This window comes from Calypte anna, chromosome Z, assembly GCF_003957555.1.
Source record: "Calypte anna isolate BGI_N300 chromosome Z, bCalAnn1_v1.p, whole genome shotgun sequence".
Classification (NCBI taxonomy): Eukaryota; Metazoa; Chordata; class Aves; order Apodiformes; family Trochilidae; genus Calypte; species Calypte anna.
Window position 1 is genome coordinate 39,362,598 of NC_044274.1, and position 17,457 is coordinate 39,380,054.

At 38.1% G+C, this 17,457-nt stretch overlaps 1 protein-coding gene across 1 annotated transcript in view; it reads right to left on the reverse strand.

Annotated features, from left to right (window-relative positions):
* TRPM6 (transient receptor potential cation channel subfamily M member 6) overlaps positions 1-17,457 on the reverse strand; it is an 83,951-nt gene that overhangs the window by 16,866 nt on the left and 49,628 nt on the right. The window contains exons 22-31 of the mRNA XM_030467587.1: positions 15,653-15,904; positions 14,551-14,725; positions 12,985-13,099; positions 11,217-11,416; positions 9,320-9,452; positions 6,479-7,605; positions 5,675-5,787; positions 4,615-4,741; positions 3,262-3,359; positions 1,164-1,222 (exon numbers count right to left, since the gene is read on the reverse strand). Of these exons, the coding sequence (XP_030323447.1) occupies positions 1,164-1,222; positions 3,262-3,359; positions 4,615-4,741; positions 5,675-5,787; positions 6,479-7,605; positions 9,320-9,452; positions 11,217-11,416; positions 12,985-13,099; positions 14,551-14,725; positions 15,653-15,904 (2,399 nt within the window). The remainder of the gene's footprint in view (positions 1-1,163; positions 1,223-3,261; positions 3,360-4,614; positions 4,742-5,674; positions 5,788-6,478; positions 7,606-9,319; positions 9,453-11,216; positions 11,417-12,984; positions 13,100-14,550; positions 14,726-15,652; positions 15,905-17,457) is intronic.

A 17,457-nucleotide genomic window follows, 5' to 3' on the forward strand; every position in this document is an offset into this window, starting at 1 on the left:
CATACATTTTGTTTATTTTTCATTCAATGTTGAGATGAATTCATAGCTACTTGCTACAAACATTACTACTGCTTGCACAAAAGCAGGCTTTTCAAACTGATGGTCCTTCAGATTACCAGGACTGTAGAGACCACAGCATCTGCATTAATGTTTAAGCAGCCTTTCTTACAGAAGAGAGTGGATGTGATTCACCTCACCGACTAGCAAGATCCCACTGAAGACAACAGACTCAGTGACAGAACCAGGCCACCCAAAGGCCTGTAAGGTCTGCTGGTAAGTATGCAGTTTGCCTGCTTCATGCAAATGACAAAAAAAAGACGAAATGACGAAAAGAAAGAAAAAATAGGGAAAAAAAAAAAAAAGCCCAGAGTGGGTAAAAACCACAGATCTTTTTCCTTTTCTCATGGTGAAATCACATGGGATGTGACAGCTTTCTAGTGTCTTTTATTTTCCATAACCACTATGTCACTAGGTAAGCAAGATATAAAAGGATTTGATGAAAATAAGAAAGAAAAGGAAAAGGAACTCTGAGACAGCACTGCACATGGTAAAAATACCCCCAAATTAAGATAATGATCAGTCAAGCTGGGAGAAAAAACTTAAACAACCCACAATAAAACTGAAAACATTTTTGAAATCAGTACACTTTCACTACGTATAATCAAAGCTCAATACCTATTGAAAACCTATTAATAAAACCTAGGCTAAATATTGCATTAATTTGCAGACTCAGTACGAAAGAGCTTAATCAGAGAATAAGAGAAGCTTTCAGAAGCTGCTAACATTTTAATTATTAAAAAACTGAAACATGCAATTTGCACAGTAAAAGCAGATGCAATTTTTCATGCTCACTAGATTGGAATAATGGCTAGTTAATGATGCTATGGTGATCCTGGTGATTGAATTAGAAAACTGGATTGTTGTTAGACTAAAAAGGAGTGTCTATTCCACCTAAACATACAGTTTGTTTAAATGGATCCCCTTTATCTCCATCAATAAGGCTTCATTTAGAGAAATTTAAACAGCCTAAATTTACTTAACTTAATTTCACATAAATTTCTCATTCCAAGTATACTGCAGAACTGAAGTGGAAACCTGCAGAAAGTATACAAGTTTCTTTCTAAAAGATGTGATTAATACCTTAAAATGCTAATAATACATACAAGGAATTCCTGTTTAGATTGCTCTTCTTGGTGGTGCCAAATATGCTATTACTGAAATCCTGGAAAGAAGAGAGATATTTTTACTGGTAAAATCTGTACACCTCTGTCATATACACACTGCATAACTCAAAAAGATAGAGTCTTGAAAGCACTTGTTATCCTTATTATATGAATAATGACACTGACAGGCAGGCAAATCACAACATTGCCATATGTGCACTGAAATGAAACTGATCTGTTCACATTACAGTTTTCCATGCTGTCTTCAAATATTGAATATAATACTCAGGCACCCACCTACATCTCAATAAGCTCACAATAGCATGTGAAGGATCTTCTAATACAGCCAGTTTTGGAGAAGTCTATTTTGGAAAATTCCAATTTAGGGATAGGCCTTAGTGTTGTTGAAACTAATGTGCACCCTAATCCTTTATAACAGAAGAAGATAAGACTGTGAAGCTTTCCAGTGAAATTTAGAACACTTATTCTTGAGGTCTTATAATTACAGATGTACTCAAATAGTCTTTTAAACCTGCATGTATATTAGGGAAAATTAAGTCAGCTGGGGTCCTCCACTTCTGCTAGTCAGAAAGAGGATTATTTTTCTGATTAGTAGCACAGAAGATTTCAATCCTCAAAAAAAATTCAAAGACAACAAAATTTATAGATAATTTAAGTAGAATTTAGCTTTGAATATTATCTAAAACTTAGGTCACAGGTTTTTTATTTCACTTGTGGATTGCTTCTCAGATTAAAAAATCTTTAACAAACCCAAAACTTTCCTATATACACCCTTACTTTGCTCTCTGCAACTCATAGGAAGGGATTTCTGAACCACTGGTGATCAGTGGGTAAATACAAGAATGACCACTTTAGAAAAAAAATTTCTTTAAAACAGATCATACTCCAAATGGAACAGCTGGATGAAGCAACAGTGTTACATTTCAGCAATATATATAAACCCTCATAAGCCAGACAGGTCTTAAGGAGAGCCACTTCTGGAGGCTGTATCACGGAAGAATAAATAACTTGAAGATGGCATTCTGGAAGTGATGAGTTTTCTGAGATCATCAAAATTCCACCCTTGAATTTTACTCAAAGCATCTTAATGAGAGTTTTGAAGTATTGGATTGCTTGGCTCCTTCACAGTTTCCATGGCTGTACCTTTATTTTGCTTGTCTGACCTTCTGTCAGACAAAGATTTCAAAGATTTCAAAGACTTACCGATTTAGACTCTAAGCTATTTACAGAATCAGTAAATTTATTTCTATTTCTCTTTCTCTTCATTCTTTCATACAAAAGCCTGAAATTTTTAAAATGGAGATTTAAGTTCTTTTCCCTCGTATTTGGAATTCAAATTCTACAACGCTATTTATACTGCTGAGAATACCCCTGTGCAGTTTAGAGAAAGAAACAGTTTCGTCCAGTAGCTACACTGTTTTAAAAAAGGTAGAAGCTTCTATAATCCAGGCTCCTATTCCCAGTCTTCAGGAAATACAAAATCATTTAGTTCATAAAAGTCAATGAGCCTATGTTTAATTACATAGGGAGAGGATCTTCACATTATGAAGCTGTAAATGAATTCTGAAAAATAATAAGTTGCTGTGCTTATTAGCCAGCAATTAAGAAATCTAAATGTTGCAATTATTATCAATATTTAAGCCCCCCTGAGCAAGAAATAACTATCTGTGAAAGATCTGCAGTTTTGAGTGCTGTAGAATAAACTTTGGAAAGTTAGCTACAAAGCTATTTATTTCACTTTTCTAAACAATTCCATCCAGAGGTTCAAGATGTGTGCTCACTCGTCACTTAATGAAACATCCACACGTGCCATTTGTGACCAACGTCTTCATACTTATAACCATTCTGTGATTCACCAATTTATTATGCTACTTTCATAACCTTAATAGAGTAATAGCAGCTGCTAAATTATTTATTTTCTTGCACACATGTGCCAGCAGACAGCTAAGTTCCTCATCTTTCAAGAGGAACTTCATGGCAAAGAACACATAATGGCAAGTCCAGGGACATCAGTAGAGCCACACTGAGCACAGCCCTGCCAAAACTATGGACTAGGATGTGTAATCTTAGGTCTTACCTCTTGAGGATGCCTCAGGTAATCACAAAATGGTATGGTATGCCTACCCATATCTTGATTTTTCATTTTCTGATGCATGAAATTGCGACGTTCCAAACCTAGCCAAAAGAGCAAGTGTCAGCTCTTTCCAAAGTGTAAACAAGCAGCTCTATTGCTATAAACTAAATGTCTACACAGTGCTATAAAATAAACAACAATATACCAAACTGCCCAGCAAACACATAACAGGCTATAAAAGCAATAACAAAATTTCACAGGGTTAAACAAGACTGTTTACATTCTGTGTCAGCAGGATTTCATAGGTGTGCAGCTCTTCTCAGACCACACTGTGCTGAGTCACAGCATTGCCTGATGTTTCTCCCAGCAGCTTGCAGGATGAAGCCAGTGAGATGCATCACAGCGAAGCTGAAAGTTAAGGTGAACTATGCAAAGGATTTCTGAGAATGAAACACCTGGAAAATTTCTCAAAGAAGAGTAATACTATTCCCTTTTCATTCCAACAGAGACTATACAGAATTAATTTCTTCCCTTCAGAGAATGTGTTTCTGAGCAATGAGTAATGATTAATGCATGCAGAGGATCTGCCAGAAGATACAGTGCTGCAGCACTGTCTGTGAGTGTAAATGCCCTGGGATATTCACCAGAGAGTTTATTTTTGCAATTAGCCAGGATGCCACTTTAGAAGATATCTCAGGAGAGGGGATAAGGGTATCATCCTCCTTGCTTGCCACTTATTCCTGAGGATTATTACTCTGCTATCTCCCACAGGAGTCAGGCAGCACTCCTGGAGAGATTTAACTGACCGTTGATCCAACCTATGACTCTTTCCCATCTGCAATGACAAGGCAACAAGCAAGCTGTGGGTGCCTGCAGCCCAATTCCAACTAAAAATTACACCATAATGCAAAAGTGGTGCATGACACTTTGAATTCATTAATTGTTATTTGTAGAAAATCCACGGAGGCTGAAGGACAACACACAGTCACCAATACAGTTAAAGTGAAGTCGTCTATTAACAATTCACACTCGCTTTATATAGAGCCCTTGTTTATATAAATGATATCTTATAGGTGGCTATGTCTTGGCCACAAATCCTGTTCTCACAGAATTCTGCTGGCTACATCATTATCCTGTTATTCTTCTTTTCTGTTGCCAAATCACTTATCTTTTTCCCATAGCTCATCTTTCAGTAACCTTACAACTATGCCTCAAGGCCCTTAGCTTACTCTAGCCAGAGCTAAATAGACAGGACTGCTCACATGTCTGTTTTCTTCCAGACAGTTTCCCAACAGTTATTTATTTCTTCTTTTTAAAAGCTGTTCTGAATTTCACCATCTACAAAACACCACATACTTAGCTGACTGAAATTAGAGACAGTGAGCCAGTTCTTGCTCTGCTTCTCTTGCTCATCCCAGACATTGATCTCTGCAGGCTCTGAGCTCACTTGGGTGTTCTGAGGACAATCATCCACTGTAATCACCTGAGCAAATCACACAAAAAAAATGACAGTTGATTTATAGGATGACTACCTCCTCTGCAGTTCCTCTGATAACCCATGACATGGCCTTTCAGAGCATTGCTGCAGTGCCAACGACTGAACTTGTTCCCAACTGAGAAAAAGATTTTCCCATTTTTGTTTCAAGTTGCAGAGGACGCATTGCTTTTGTCTAGCAATTACTGCTGATGGAAGATGTAGCAGTGCAGCTTTTTAAAATGAAGTCTGAACTACCTCAGAGTATACTCAGAGGTACTCGGTTTCACAGTCCAAGCCTAAGAGATGTTGCTGACCCTAGCATCTAATGCAAGAAAATTGGCCTTAAGTCTTCATCTCATCTAACAGAAGTAACTCTTTACAGTTGATGAAGATCCTGGAAATCTCTTCATAACATTATAAATAGATTTTTATATATGTACACGTATAAATAGTTATGAAAGTTGTGCCATATGTATGACACAATCAATATGCTGACTGTAAAGTTCTAAATGTTTTATGGATTTAAAAAAACCACTGCAGGACTCTTATATACAGGATACAGAATTATGAGGCCTGACTTGCTTAGAGCTTTAAACCACCTGGCTCACTACTCCTTCAGTCTGTTCTAGATCATATGAAGCTTCTCCAGGTCCTCCTGACAGTTGAAGTAAAAGGACTGACACCTTTCTGTGTAAAATCAGTTAACACTTCAGGTATATGGTCTGGCAAAGTCTTTAGCCTTCAATGCATTCAAATTAAAATCCCACACAATCAAATAGAAGGGAAATTAAACTGAAACCAGACACACATACAAGACATCCCAATTTGCATGCAGCATTGTAAATGTAAACATTTTCAACTAAGCAACACTGCAGAAATGGTCTTAATGCAAAAAAACCACAGCTTGGGAATATGTGATTCTCTTGCACCTGAACATACCGGCACCTGAAGGGGCTTTTGATTCTTCTTTTCTCTCCCAAACTTTCCATCTCTGTTTTGTAGTTTTGCTTTTGATACCTCATTGTAGTGTAGATGACTGGATCCTAAAGACTCTGTAAGAAAGAGTCAAAAACACCATAAAACTACAGAACCTTGTTTACTAGGAGATCTGTTGAGACTGAGAGCTGGTAGATATCTCAAGCAAGCTGAGAAAGACTTGAGAGACCCAAGGCTAATACTCATGGCATTTCAATGCGAAGATGTGCACCATCACAATATAAACCAACAAATACTATCCATCATCTCATTACTATTCATAACACTATATTTTAGCTGTTCGCAAGCAAACTTGGTGATGGGCTGAGAGGGCTTTCAGCTGTTAATAAAAATGTTCAGTCTCCATGGTTCCATCTCATCTAAGATACTGCTAATATACCTCCTAGGTATTGTGTACTTCATTTTGGCTCCTGCAATTCCTGCATTGCATATCCGGGGTAGAAAGCTTCCCCAGATGGACCACAGCCCTTCTGCTACCCCAGCTCTGAAGCCACAACCATTGGGATCCTGTGAGATGGGGAGAATCAGAGTGGCTGACACATAGGTGTGGTGCAACTTGGAAGACCAGGCACACTTCAGAAATTGCCTACAGCAGTTAGAGCCAATACAGAGAAAGTGAAGGTGTAACTCAGGATTCTTCACTACTGCCCTCAATTGCAGTATCTCCCAGGTGCAAAGAAAACATTTTTATAATGTCTTGGGCACCCTAATCAAAACTACTGCACAGGTGAAATGTTTTATAATTACCACTTATGGCCTTGAAGGTTTTCCCTCTTTTTTCTTTCTTAGGGGACTGCAAGATGTTGGTCTTGCAGAAACTCCATTCCCTCCAGAGTGGGCTGATCCAGAAGGAGGTGCTACGTTTTAACTTGTTCTGTGAAATGATGCCGCTGTGACGTGACCTGTCAGAGTTGTAGGAGAAGGACTTTGATTCTCTTATCTGGACATTCCTGGGAGGAGTACCCGTGCAATTGCAGTCACTGTTATAAGTGGAATGTATGCACTCAGCCTTCTTTTGTTTCTTCTCTGAGCTGAAAACTCCTTTTTCATCGCCTTCAGAGAATCCCCAGTTCACATAACCACCTTCATTTTTTTCCCAGTCATCACAGGAGGTTGCTGCAGTCTCTTCAATATCCAGTGATGGCTGGACACCATGACAACAAGCAGTCTCTATGGCATTAGCCTTTTCTGATGGCAAATTAACCTGGTTCCATTGATAATCTTCTGGCTTTTTTCCAATGAGGCTGACACTCTGCAATTTTTTCTGCACTACAATGCTACTTTGCAGTTCATCTCTGAATGCATTTTCCTTGTACTCAGCAGGAGTGCCCAAAAAGGAAAAAAGGACTTTCTCAGAAAAAGACCCTCCTTGATGGTCAGAGGGCACCGGTAAAAACTGTCCATATCTGGGCATTGACTTCATCTCAGAGGATACTCCAGAAGTGAGAGTATCACTTTCTGTTTCTATTTTCCGAGAGCTGTCTTCTACAACTTTTTTACTCTCAGCCCTCCATATGTGGTCTGTGCATTCTGACGGCCACTGACTCCTTACCAGGCTCCGTAAAAGGGAAGGTGGCATGCTGTAGTAGTGGTACTTCTTGTCACACAAACACTCAAGGCTGCTCAAGGTCTTGGAATAGAGCACATTGCTCCAGCTATGGGGCAGCTTCCTGCAGCTTCGATGTTTTGTGTCAGCCAGTAAGGCTTCTTCCACCTGTAAAGTGTCTACAGCTGAAAGCACTTTCAGGATGTCCACTGTCAAGGCAGACAGGTCTTGCAAATGTCCTATCTGGCTGTCGAGGGAGAGTAAAGACTCCTTGATATAATATACCTTCTCATGCACTTCTTTAAGCTGCAGAAACATTTCCTCCACTCTACATGGAAAAAATAAAAGATTATTACAATACTAAAACACAGAACTTTATTTCTGTTTCCTAGGCGTTGAAGGAAGACATTAGCACATTACAAAAAGTAGGTGTTGAAGAGAGTCCTTTGATTTATTTTTTTTAATGGTGACTTCCCTTCCCACAAATGTCTTAGTTTGACAAAAGCCATCCAGATTTACAGCACGTCATTCAGATTACTGGGCCAACATCCAGGGACTTACAAGGAAACAGGCTTTTTCCTTAAGGAGTATCTGTTTTAAAAACTGCTACTTTCTTACTACTTACTGTCACAGAACTACTAAACCATGGGAAACAGGTCACAGCTTTGGAAATGTTGCATCAGCTATTGCTGTAAATGTACCATCCTGTGAAGTATACTTCTGGGTAGCCAGTAACCCCGTCTTTCTACATTTCTTGTGCAAGCAAGAAGGACAAGGTTTACACAAGCCTACAGATATTCTTGCACCTCTCTGTTACTGGAGAGTGCTGGAAAAATTTTCTTCTCAACAACCTATTTGGTCTTCAGGAACAGACTTTATATGTCTGATGCCATCAATCTTCAGGTGAAATTCAACTGAGCGAGAAGCAAAGCCTTATTTTATGGTCTTCAAATCCCCAGTGAATAGTGGAGGAACTTCCTGGACTATAATGACAACTCTTCAATGAAATCTTTACTTTTCCCAAAGATCCTCTCTCCAGTGCTCTGTTACTAAGACAATGACAAATTAGCTGCAGCAATATACCAAAGTTGCTCTTTTCCTTTATTACTGAGTAAATAAAAGATATAGTATTAAACTGAGCTGAATAAAATCAAAGACTGGTATTCATCTAAATTAATGTGTTGTATTAATGTTACACAATGCTGTGAAGTGTGTTTCACCTTTGCACTCAGAAAAAAATTCCTTTCCAGATCTATGTTTATCCACTAAATGAAATCTTCTTGCTGTAAATGATTCTGCAGATTTTGAACAAAGCTACTTATTTTATTTCTTTTCTAGAGGACATTAATTTTGCTTGTGTGTTTTGCTTTAGTATGCAGAAAATAAGATTATGAACAGGCAGAGATTAAGAGGCTATCTTTCTCTAGGCAAAACCAAAATTATTAGATGGCATCAGTATTGGCATTCAGTAAGATTTTTAACAGTGCTCACTTCTTTAACTCTTCCCATTAAATCTAACAGCAAATCTATGGCTGATTTCCATAGAAAACTAAAATAGGCCAATACTGACAGTTTTGAAACCTCATCGACAGCTGTGTGTTGATGTTTTGCAAACCCCAACACTTTGTTGCAGATAATGCTTCAACAGTTATAAGGTTATGTCTGTGAACAGCAGTTATACTTAATTACAAGAATTACTCCCACTGCATTCCTACATTTCTAAGCTTTTAAATAAAAATATGCATTGTATGCCATACTCTGGCATGTTTTTGTGATGCTATTTGGTTTGCAAAAGTAAAACACTTTACTGCACCCCTTTAACTCTGCATCCCACACAGCTCTGAGGATATAATTCTGCCAGCAAGATTTCTTAGCCTGCCTCCCATGCAGCTCATTATATTTCCATCAAATTAGCAAGGCTTATGCATGTTACTGCTCCTCATGTTCAGAGTGCCCATAAACTCTTCTAAAAGCACTATCTTACCTAATTCTTTTTATATGACAAAGGTATACGAAGAGCTCAAATTTGAAGTAAAACCCACCTTTCCGTTGTCAGACGGATCCTTTCACTGTCACTGGAACTCAAGCTTTCGTTCTTCTCATGAAAATATTTTTCCACACACTGCTCCTCAAAGTCATGGAGTTTCTTTAACTCCTCATCACTCAGGTACAGCTCTGAATAAAGGAAGCAGGACAGTTTAAAATCTTGGGCTGCTTATGTTGCTAGTCCCCTAGCACAAGAAGACTTCTGAGAGAACAGATTGATTTTAAGTCAGTATAAAGAAACATATAGGGTGGAAAGCTATTTCTCTGATCCAGACTCTACATCTTCCAAGCTCCCTTTTCTTTCCTTTCCTTTTTCTTTCCTTTTTCTTTCCTTTTTCACTGCACTTGCTTGGGGGGTATCTGTGCCAAGCAACACAGCAGTTTTTGCTACAATCATGTAGTACTTGACTGCAACACACAGCTCAGCAGGGAAGTTCCCTACAACTCTCTGGGGTCCCACTCTCACTTCAAATGAGACCTGATCACCTTCTATGCTCTTTTCCAACCCAACCCACCCATGGTCTTCTCACTAAGTAGTCTCTTTATGTCAGTATTTTCATCGATTTTCCACAGGGTGGCAGTGGATCCTTATTGCTGAAACGAATTAATTATACCTACACCAAAACTTAATTACAAAAAATTTATTAAGCGGTGCACAGGCATATAGAAAAGAGACACAAAGGTATATAAACAGGAAAAAAGTCCAAGAGAAATGTAGGCAAGGCATAAGCTCTCTTCTATCTGAGGACTTTTAGATGTGGTAAGCAGTGTTTCAGTTTTTCTTTAGCCTAATACACCTTACAAGTAAGACACCATCTATGCTGTGTCAGTGACTTAATATGATGCATGCATATAAAATAAGCCATGGTACTTCAAAGGCAGGATGATGTATCCAGTCATGATGGAGGAGCTGAGCCTGGGAGCAGCAGTAAAGCAGCTCAGCATTGATTAGTTAAGCCCATTTCTAAACTCTTTAACCACCTGTGAGCGTGTCAGATATCTTCAGGGATTCCTGTTCAGCACAGAAAATCCTAAGCAAAGCACAACCTAGGCAGGGTCTGTTAATCTCTGTTATAGGATATCAAGGATGTATGTCGCATCAAAAAGGATGAGGCTGTATAACTGTATGCACCAACATTCCCCAATGTTTTTTTTAGGTTAGGTAACAGCCGCCAGCCTCCCCTCCTCCCCATTCCCCTGTGTCACCCCACCAAACACCAAGCCCCATTCATTCCTCTTCCAACACTTTGTGATCCTCTCACTGCAATAGTTAGGGCTGCCCTTGGCAGAGCTGCAGGAGCTGCCAAGGGGCACCTTCACCTTGAAGAGGAATCTGAAAGGACCCTGGGATGGACAAGTTGAGGTTGGGAAGGGTGAAGGTGGGGCTAAGGTGCAGTGATGAGCCAGTGCACGAAGGGCAGGATGAATTGAGAATGTGGGTGGCCTCTATACTCTCTCTTGGCCTCTGCTATCACTGGTTCTCCTCTGCAGCTAATTTCTCTGGGAAACTAAAAAGTGTTGTTCTTTTAAGGAAAAATGTACAGAAATGTACCTTCCATATTGTTTGTTTTCTTGCAAAATAAGGCTACTGTATTCTAAATAAAGAGCTGCTGTCACTTCACTTCATCTCAGAGTTGTAAAGTATCTTGACTGATGCACAGTATGTAGCAGAGGAAAAGCCAAATATACAAAGCAAAGCACTCCCCTAGACATTTTTTCCAATAAGAATTCTCAGACAAACGGTTCAAATCCAGTTTTGCAAATAAAATCTGTGTCCTACCCAAAGAAATATTTTTGGGGTTTTTTCAAGGAACTGAGTTACAAATTGAGGGGAGGCTGGCAAAACCTTGTAAACCAACCATTTCTTTTGGTCCCCAGTTTAGTTCTGCTTACTTAGTCCAACATCGCCTTCCTCTTGATCCAGTTCATTTGGGGGCTGATGGTGGAAGATGCGGTTTATCAGGAGTCCAATGTGGCTCAGGAGGATGAAAGGTGGAGGCAGCCATGGCTTCTCATGGTAGGTCATAATGTAGCGGTACCGATTGTACTTCCAGAGCTTGTTTGATATGGATTTCAAATCATAATAAACATTACTGACAAAAGAAATAGAAGGGAAAATGCGGGTAAGGTATTCCTGTGAGGAATATTCCCAATACTGCACAAGATGCTTGTCTACAGTTCTCATTTGACACTGAAGAGAAGTCCCAATCCTCAAGTGAGGTAAATCAGCTTAGCAACTTCCATTTAACAAAACACCAGCATGTGCCTGCAGCTAGTGCACTGAGAATGAGATCTTCAAAGCTGTCTAACAGATTTGGAGATCCAATTCCCATTCACATTAATGGGAACTGGGCAAAATATATCCCTGAAGTGGTTTTGAAATCTCAGCCAGATTACTTCAACTTTAATACATAGCCTAACTGAGAATTCAATACTGTCTGCCTTTTTGGACTGGATTAAATGTAGGAGTCAGGCTAAGGAAAAACTGTTAACAAAATAGTTCTGCTCTTTAGTGTGCTCCCCTTACACAAAATACTTGGTGCAAGAGGTGGCTCCACTAGCAATTCTCCTGCAGGGTACCCTTTGGAGCCATGATGACACTAAACATCACTGTTGTTGCACTGAATAAATTCCCAAACCTATTACCATCGAACCAAACACAGGAAAGCAACTTTAGGTTTTCTGGTACTGTAATTTCAGTTGCACCATCATTCTATACGCCTAGCACATAATCACAAAAATATCAGCTTTGCTTCTGGGAGCATAATTAAATATATTGCACATACCCATTTTTGGTCTCCCTTCTGAAACAATCAAATCACTAGGCAGAAGTTTTAATATATCATCATTGCTGAAGGTTAAAATCTAGACATAATTCAAATCACAAATTCACAGATGTGTATTAAAAAAAAATAAATGCCTTGCCACAATTTCAGGACAGGGATTTCTAATTGGAAGTGGGAATGGAATGAGTTTTGATAATTCCATTTTCCTGAATATTAATTACTACATTTCTTCATTTGAAATATTTTTTAACCTACAGCTGACTTTTTCTTCCCCAGAAATAATAGAACACTAGTAAAAAGTAATTATCTACTCAGGTTAGACTGCTTTTTACTAATATTTTGCAGAACTTGATCCACTACAAGGCTTTCCCTGTTAAGACATGAAATAGTAGCATTACCATAAAATTACTATAGAACTACTATGAATTAATATGGAATTGCTAAAAAGGCTCTTCCTACTCTGGCAGCAGACATTAATAAGCAGATAGTTTAAAACACTGCACTTAGATTTCCATCTAGAACATATCAAATTACACCAAACAACAGGCATCTTGGTACAACAAATAAAGCTTTCAGGAATAAAGGACAAATTACTTCAGAGTTTAATTAATGTTTCTTGTTTGCCCACTGGAGTTGTTCACTTTCACAATCAGATTCCATTTTTATGGCAAAACAGTTCAGGTGTCTGCTCACTATCCCCTTCCTCCCACTCTCCTGCTTCCACTGCTCTTTTTTATAATTCAAAAAGAAGACTGGAACACACCACCATCAACATGCCTCTGATGGTGCATTTTTGGTTGAGGGCTTCTGTAGAAGTGCTGGCAGAACATCTATTAGTTGCACTTGCTTTTGTAACAATACACCACAGTACCTACTTAAAGAAAGCAATAAGCAAGTTGACCATGATGATATACTGCACAAAGAGGTAGACAGCTTGGAGGAAGGGCGTGAGGAAAGAGCCAGGAGGACAGTCTTCATCTGTTTCACAGACTGAAAGCGAAGGACATACAGAGCATGGTTAGCACAAAAATCAGAGCAGAGAACATAAATGGCATGTGCCCCTCATTTGACTCAGCAGGAGACAGAACAGTCTTTGTTACTTTCAGAGAGACACATTATAAAATTTCCAACTACAAAGTCTACCTCCACATAAAGGAGATCTGAGAATCTTTATGATACCACTGCCTCACAGTTTTCATTGCAATTCAGAAGGTGTAGATACGACACAGTGCAAGGACTGCTTTATCAGTATTGTAGTTTTATTCCTTTAGAGCTCTAAAAGATCATATTAACTAATGTGCAATATGGCTACAAACATTTGTGAGATTAAGCAACAAATCATAGAAATTAAGGGTTCCCTCTTCATATTTTTAAACTATTAAATAAATACTTTTCAGTTTTAAAATTTTTAATCAAATTAATCAACTTCTATACCTTTGAGGAAATTTTAAAAGGCAGCAACTCTTTTATAAGACAGCAACTCTAAATTCAGGACATTTCCACAACATAGAGTCATTAGAAAGATTGTAGCCTTATTTCAGGAGTGACACATGTCTACACATTTAGCATTAATACATAATTAGATGGATTAACTTGTGAAACTTAGCTGTGTGTTTTCATTACAAGAATTTAGACTTTTATAATCCAAATACATACCCATTATGTGACTGTTTCAGTAATAATAATGGATGCAACATCTTAAATTATTTTAACAATTTGGGTCTATGCTGAACTATGTATCTTAAATACCTATATCTAATTGCTTGCCTACATTCCTGTACATTCCTATAGTAAGGACTGGTTTACTTGCATCCATCACTGAGCAGCACAAGAGTGCCTTCCATTTGTAATGCTCAAGTACCTCCTGTGGTGCCTGGCTCCCCTTTCTTACACGAAAAGGTGAAAGCCATACTAAAGATAAAACATTTTTCCTATTTATCTTAATCAGTTATATTTTTTCCTCTTTTCAACTGTTTATCTGTTAAAGAATTATGCCAGATAACTCTTATTATGGTGAGAAATATATTTCCTTATTTGTCCTTTCCAGCTTTCCCTTTATTCTTTCTATGCTTTAAGGCAACTTTGTAGACTTTGCTCCAAGAAATAGAAGCTTTGGATTCACTTAATTGGAAATTCATTTCATTGCCAGATTTCCTAGCCATGAACTAGCTTAGAATTAGTACCTATGTGCTTTCATCTGATCTTTGTAACATACTTCATTTGAAAAGCTACATCTGAAGGTTATAAAGCTTAGCCTTTACCAAAACCAGTAATATTTTCACCTTTATTAATGCAGTATTAGTCATTAAGGACATATGTATACTGTAATTAAAATTGTTTGAGAAAGAATAGACTCAACATTTTGTCAAAACTGTAGTAGCCCAAAGTAGACATGTTTCTACACATACTAAATTTAAGCTGTTGAACTGTACTGTACCTACCATCTATTTCTCCAGCATAAACTTCTCCAAACATCATCCAGTAGGGCTGAAATACAATATCTCGAGCCAGAGTCCAAGAAGGAGGCTCCTCTGGTGAAAGGATTGCCTTTCGTGACACTCCAAAACTCAACAGGACAATGGCCATCATGACTACAATATAGAACATGTTTGCTGTCTGGGAGACATGTTTGCATTAAAGAATTAGGGTGTGGTTATAGAAAAAGGAGTCATACATTTTAGGGAAGTGCATCAATCACTGTTTTTAAAAATCAGAATACAAAAACAAGGCTAATAATATAATGTGCTAGAGGGAAAAAAATACTGGACTGAAGTATTTCATAGAGATCCTCAGCCAAAAAGGCCAGAAGTCCTACTTGCACCTCAAGTCCTTTTTAAGATAAATAAGAACTGAAACGTGTATTAACAAAAACTTTATTATGATACCTTTCCTCAGAGATATTTTTTCCAAACTGAAAGCAAGGAATAGTAAGGAAAACTATTTTGCCTTCCAACACTGAATCAGAATTACTATGCAATTCAGAGTATAAAAGTAAGATAATTCCCAATAACTGAGGGAAATTACGGTGGGAATCTGCAGATGTCCCTCAAGACTAGGCACAGTTCAGCAGCAGTTTCTACACAAAAAGAGAAAAAAACCCAACTTTGATCTCAGAGAAATTTTGCCTACTAAAATGGGATATAATTATTTGAATAAAAATGTAAAATAATAATGAGGCAGTCTCCAAGAGCTAGGGGAATTATTTATAGTAGTGATCCCATCTGAAAGAGACAATGATTCCTCTTTCTCTTATTATCAAGCTGGAATAGAAACTCAACCCAAATGCAACTTTTCTCTAAGGAATGAAACAAAAGTAGCTTTTGTGAATAAATTCAAATAAGGAATAAATTAGAGAGAATTGAAATCTGATTACAGTCAACTCACAAGAAGAAAAATACATGGTATTTTAAGGTAGTACATTCACTATGAATTATTAGGTGACCTCTCCTCTGGCAACCATTCTTTCCTGCTACTTCTGACCTTTACGTCTTTCTCAACAGATGCCTTAACTACAAAATTATTGCTTCAAAGCATAATACTTACCATTTTCCCAATCATTGTCAGGTATGGGCCAGCATGCTGATTCACAGCAAAAAGATCAAGGAGCCGAGCATACCAAAATATTATATCCAAGCAGTAAAGCAGCCTCCCTGCCGTCCGAACAGGGGGGTCAGACCAGCGCAAGCCAAAACCAATCATAAATATGATGATAGCTATAGAATCAGTGAAATTCCAGTATTCATAAATCCACACTATCACTTTTTGGCGGAGTTTTCCAGGTTCTGAGATAAATACCTGAGAAGAAGGTGGAAAAAGAACCCCAACAAAATGCCATTAAAATCACAAACACATTCTTTAACTTTTTATGTCAGAATTGTTTAATGGCATTTGAGAATGTACCATTTGTTTCCTACTTTTCTTTTTTTTTTTTCTTTTTAAGAGGCCTGTGTACTGCTTATTGCCATTCACCATTAATTGAGGTTTATACTTAAAAGTGTCATATTGCTCACTATTCCATACCAAAAAGGAAAAAAATTTCTGAGCCTGAACCGATTCATGAAAGAGCATGCTGCTCAGCAGAAAAGAACAGCCAGTATAGAACTTTTAAGTATTTGTATCATTATAAATTAACAAGCATTTTCTAGGGGAATAGTCACAACCTGCAACAACCCTTTCAAAAGCCCTTAAGTCATGGAAAGTACCAACCTAACCTTGTCGATGGAAAAATAACTAATGCCTCCTATTTCAGACTGAAAATACAAAGATCCTTGTATTCCACCAAGGACATGCTAAAAAAAGGAGTGGTGGTAACTAGCAAGGTAAAGAATGAAATGTTCACTCCTTGAACTGTGAGGTGCCCCAAAGGGATTTTAAGCTTCACTGAGCAAATGTGTAAAGTGGAATCTTTGGGAAGCCATAAATAAACCCTTCTCACATTGTGCAAGTGAGGCCATTTGTACAGTGCTATGTGAGATCACACTGATAAGTACCCAGGATAGGAGAGATTTTGAAATGTTCCACCCTGATCCTGCAAGAAATATGTATATGAACACATTAATGTAAACAAGCGATCCTATTCAATTCAGCTGGACAAACACATGAGGAAATAGTTGCAGGACCAGGGCCTACAGCTCTAACAATTAATTGATAAAATCTAGAGAAACAGAGTCTTGTAGCTATATTTAACAAGGCCCTCAGCAGTTAATTAGCTGCAGGTGGGAGGCACAGTGTCTTTGCCAGCAGACCAGAACTAGTACATGGACAAAGAAAGATCAAGAAGACACAAATTTCAAAGTCTCCAAAGAATGTTAAAACTAGAAAAAAGATCTGTCCATTGTCACATCATGAAGACAATGCAACAGCTCAACAGTGATTTCCAAAGTGCTTGCTATTTCATATTCAGTTCTTAATCAGTTGGACTGTCTTTGTTTAGATTTTTTTCAGTTTTATCTCATGCAGTCACAGAACTTGTATGTTTATCCAAGCTTCAACATTTTCCCAGCATCTCTGCTGCCCCTTGTAAACCTTCACCTCTTGTACTGACATTGCAGTCTTTTTAAGTGGTCTCTTGTACTGACATTGCAGTGATCTGTTGTAGCAGACTTCACTCAGAATTCTTAATGCTTTTTTGCAGTTTTATTCCTCCAGAAGCACAGCATGTCAAATATCATATAAAATATGATTCACAATAGTACTGTTTACTGTTTACTGTTCACCAGTTCTACAGTGAAGGTATGTCCTATCTGACTGAAAAGTCTGGGAAATACATAACTGCATTTGTTCCCAGGCTCAAATTTGGAGAGCAAGTTGTGTTCAGAAGCTCAGATCTAATCCACTGTAGAGAATTC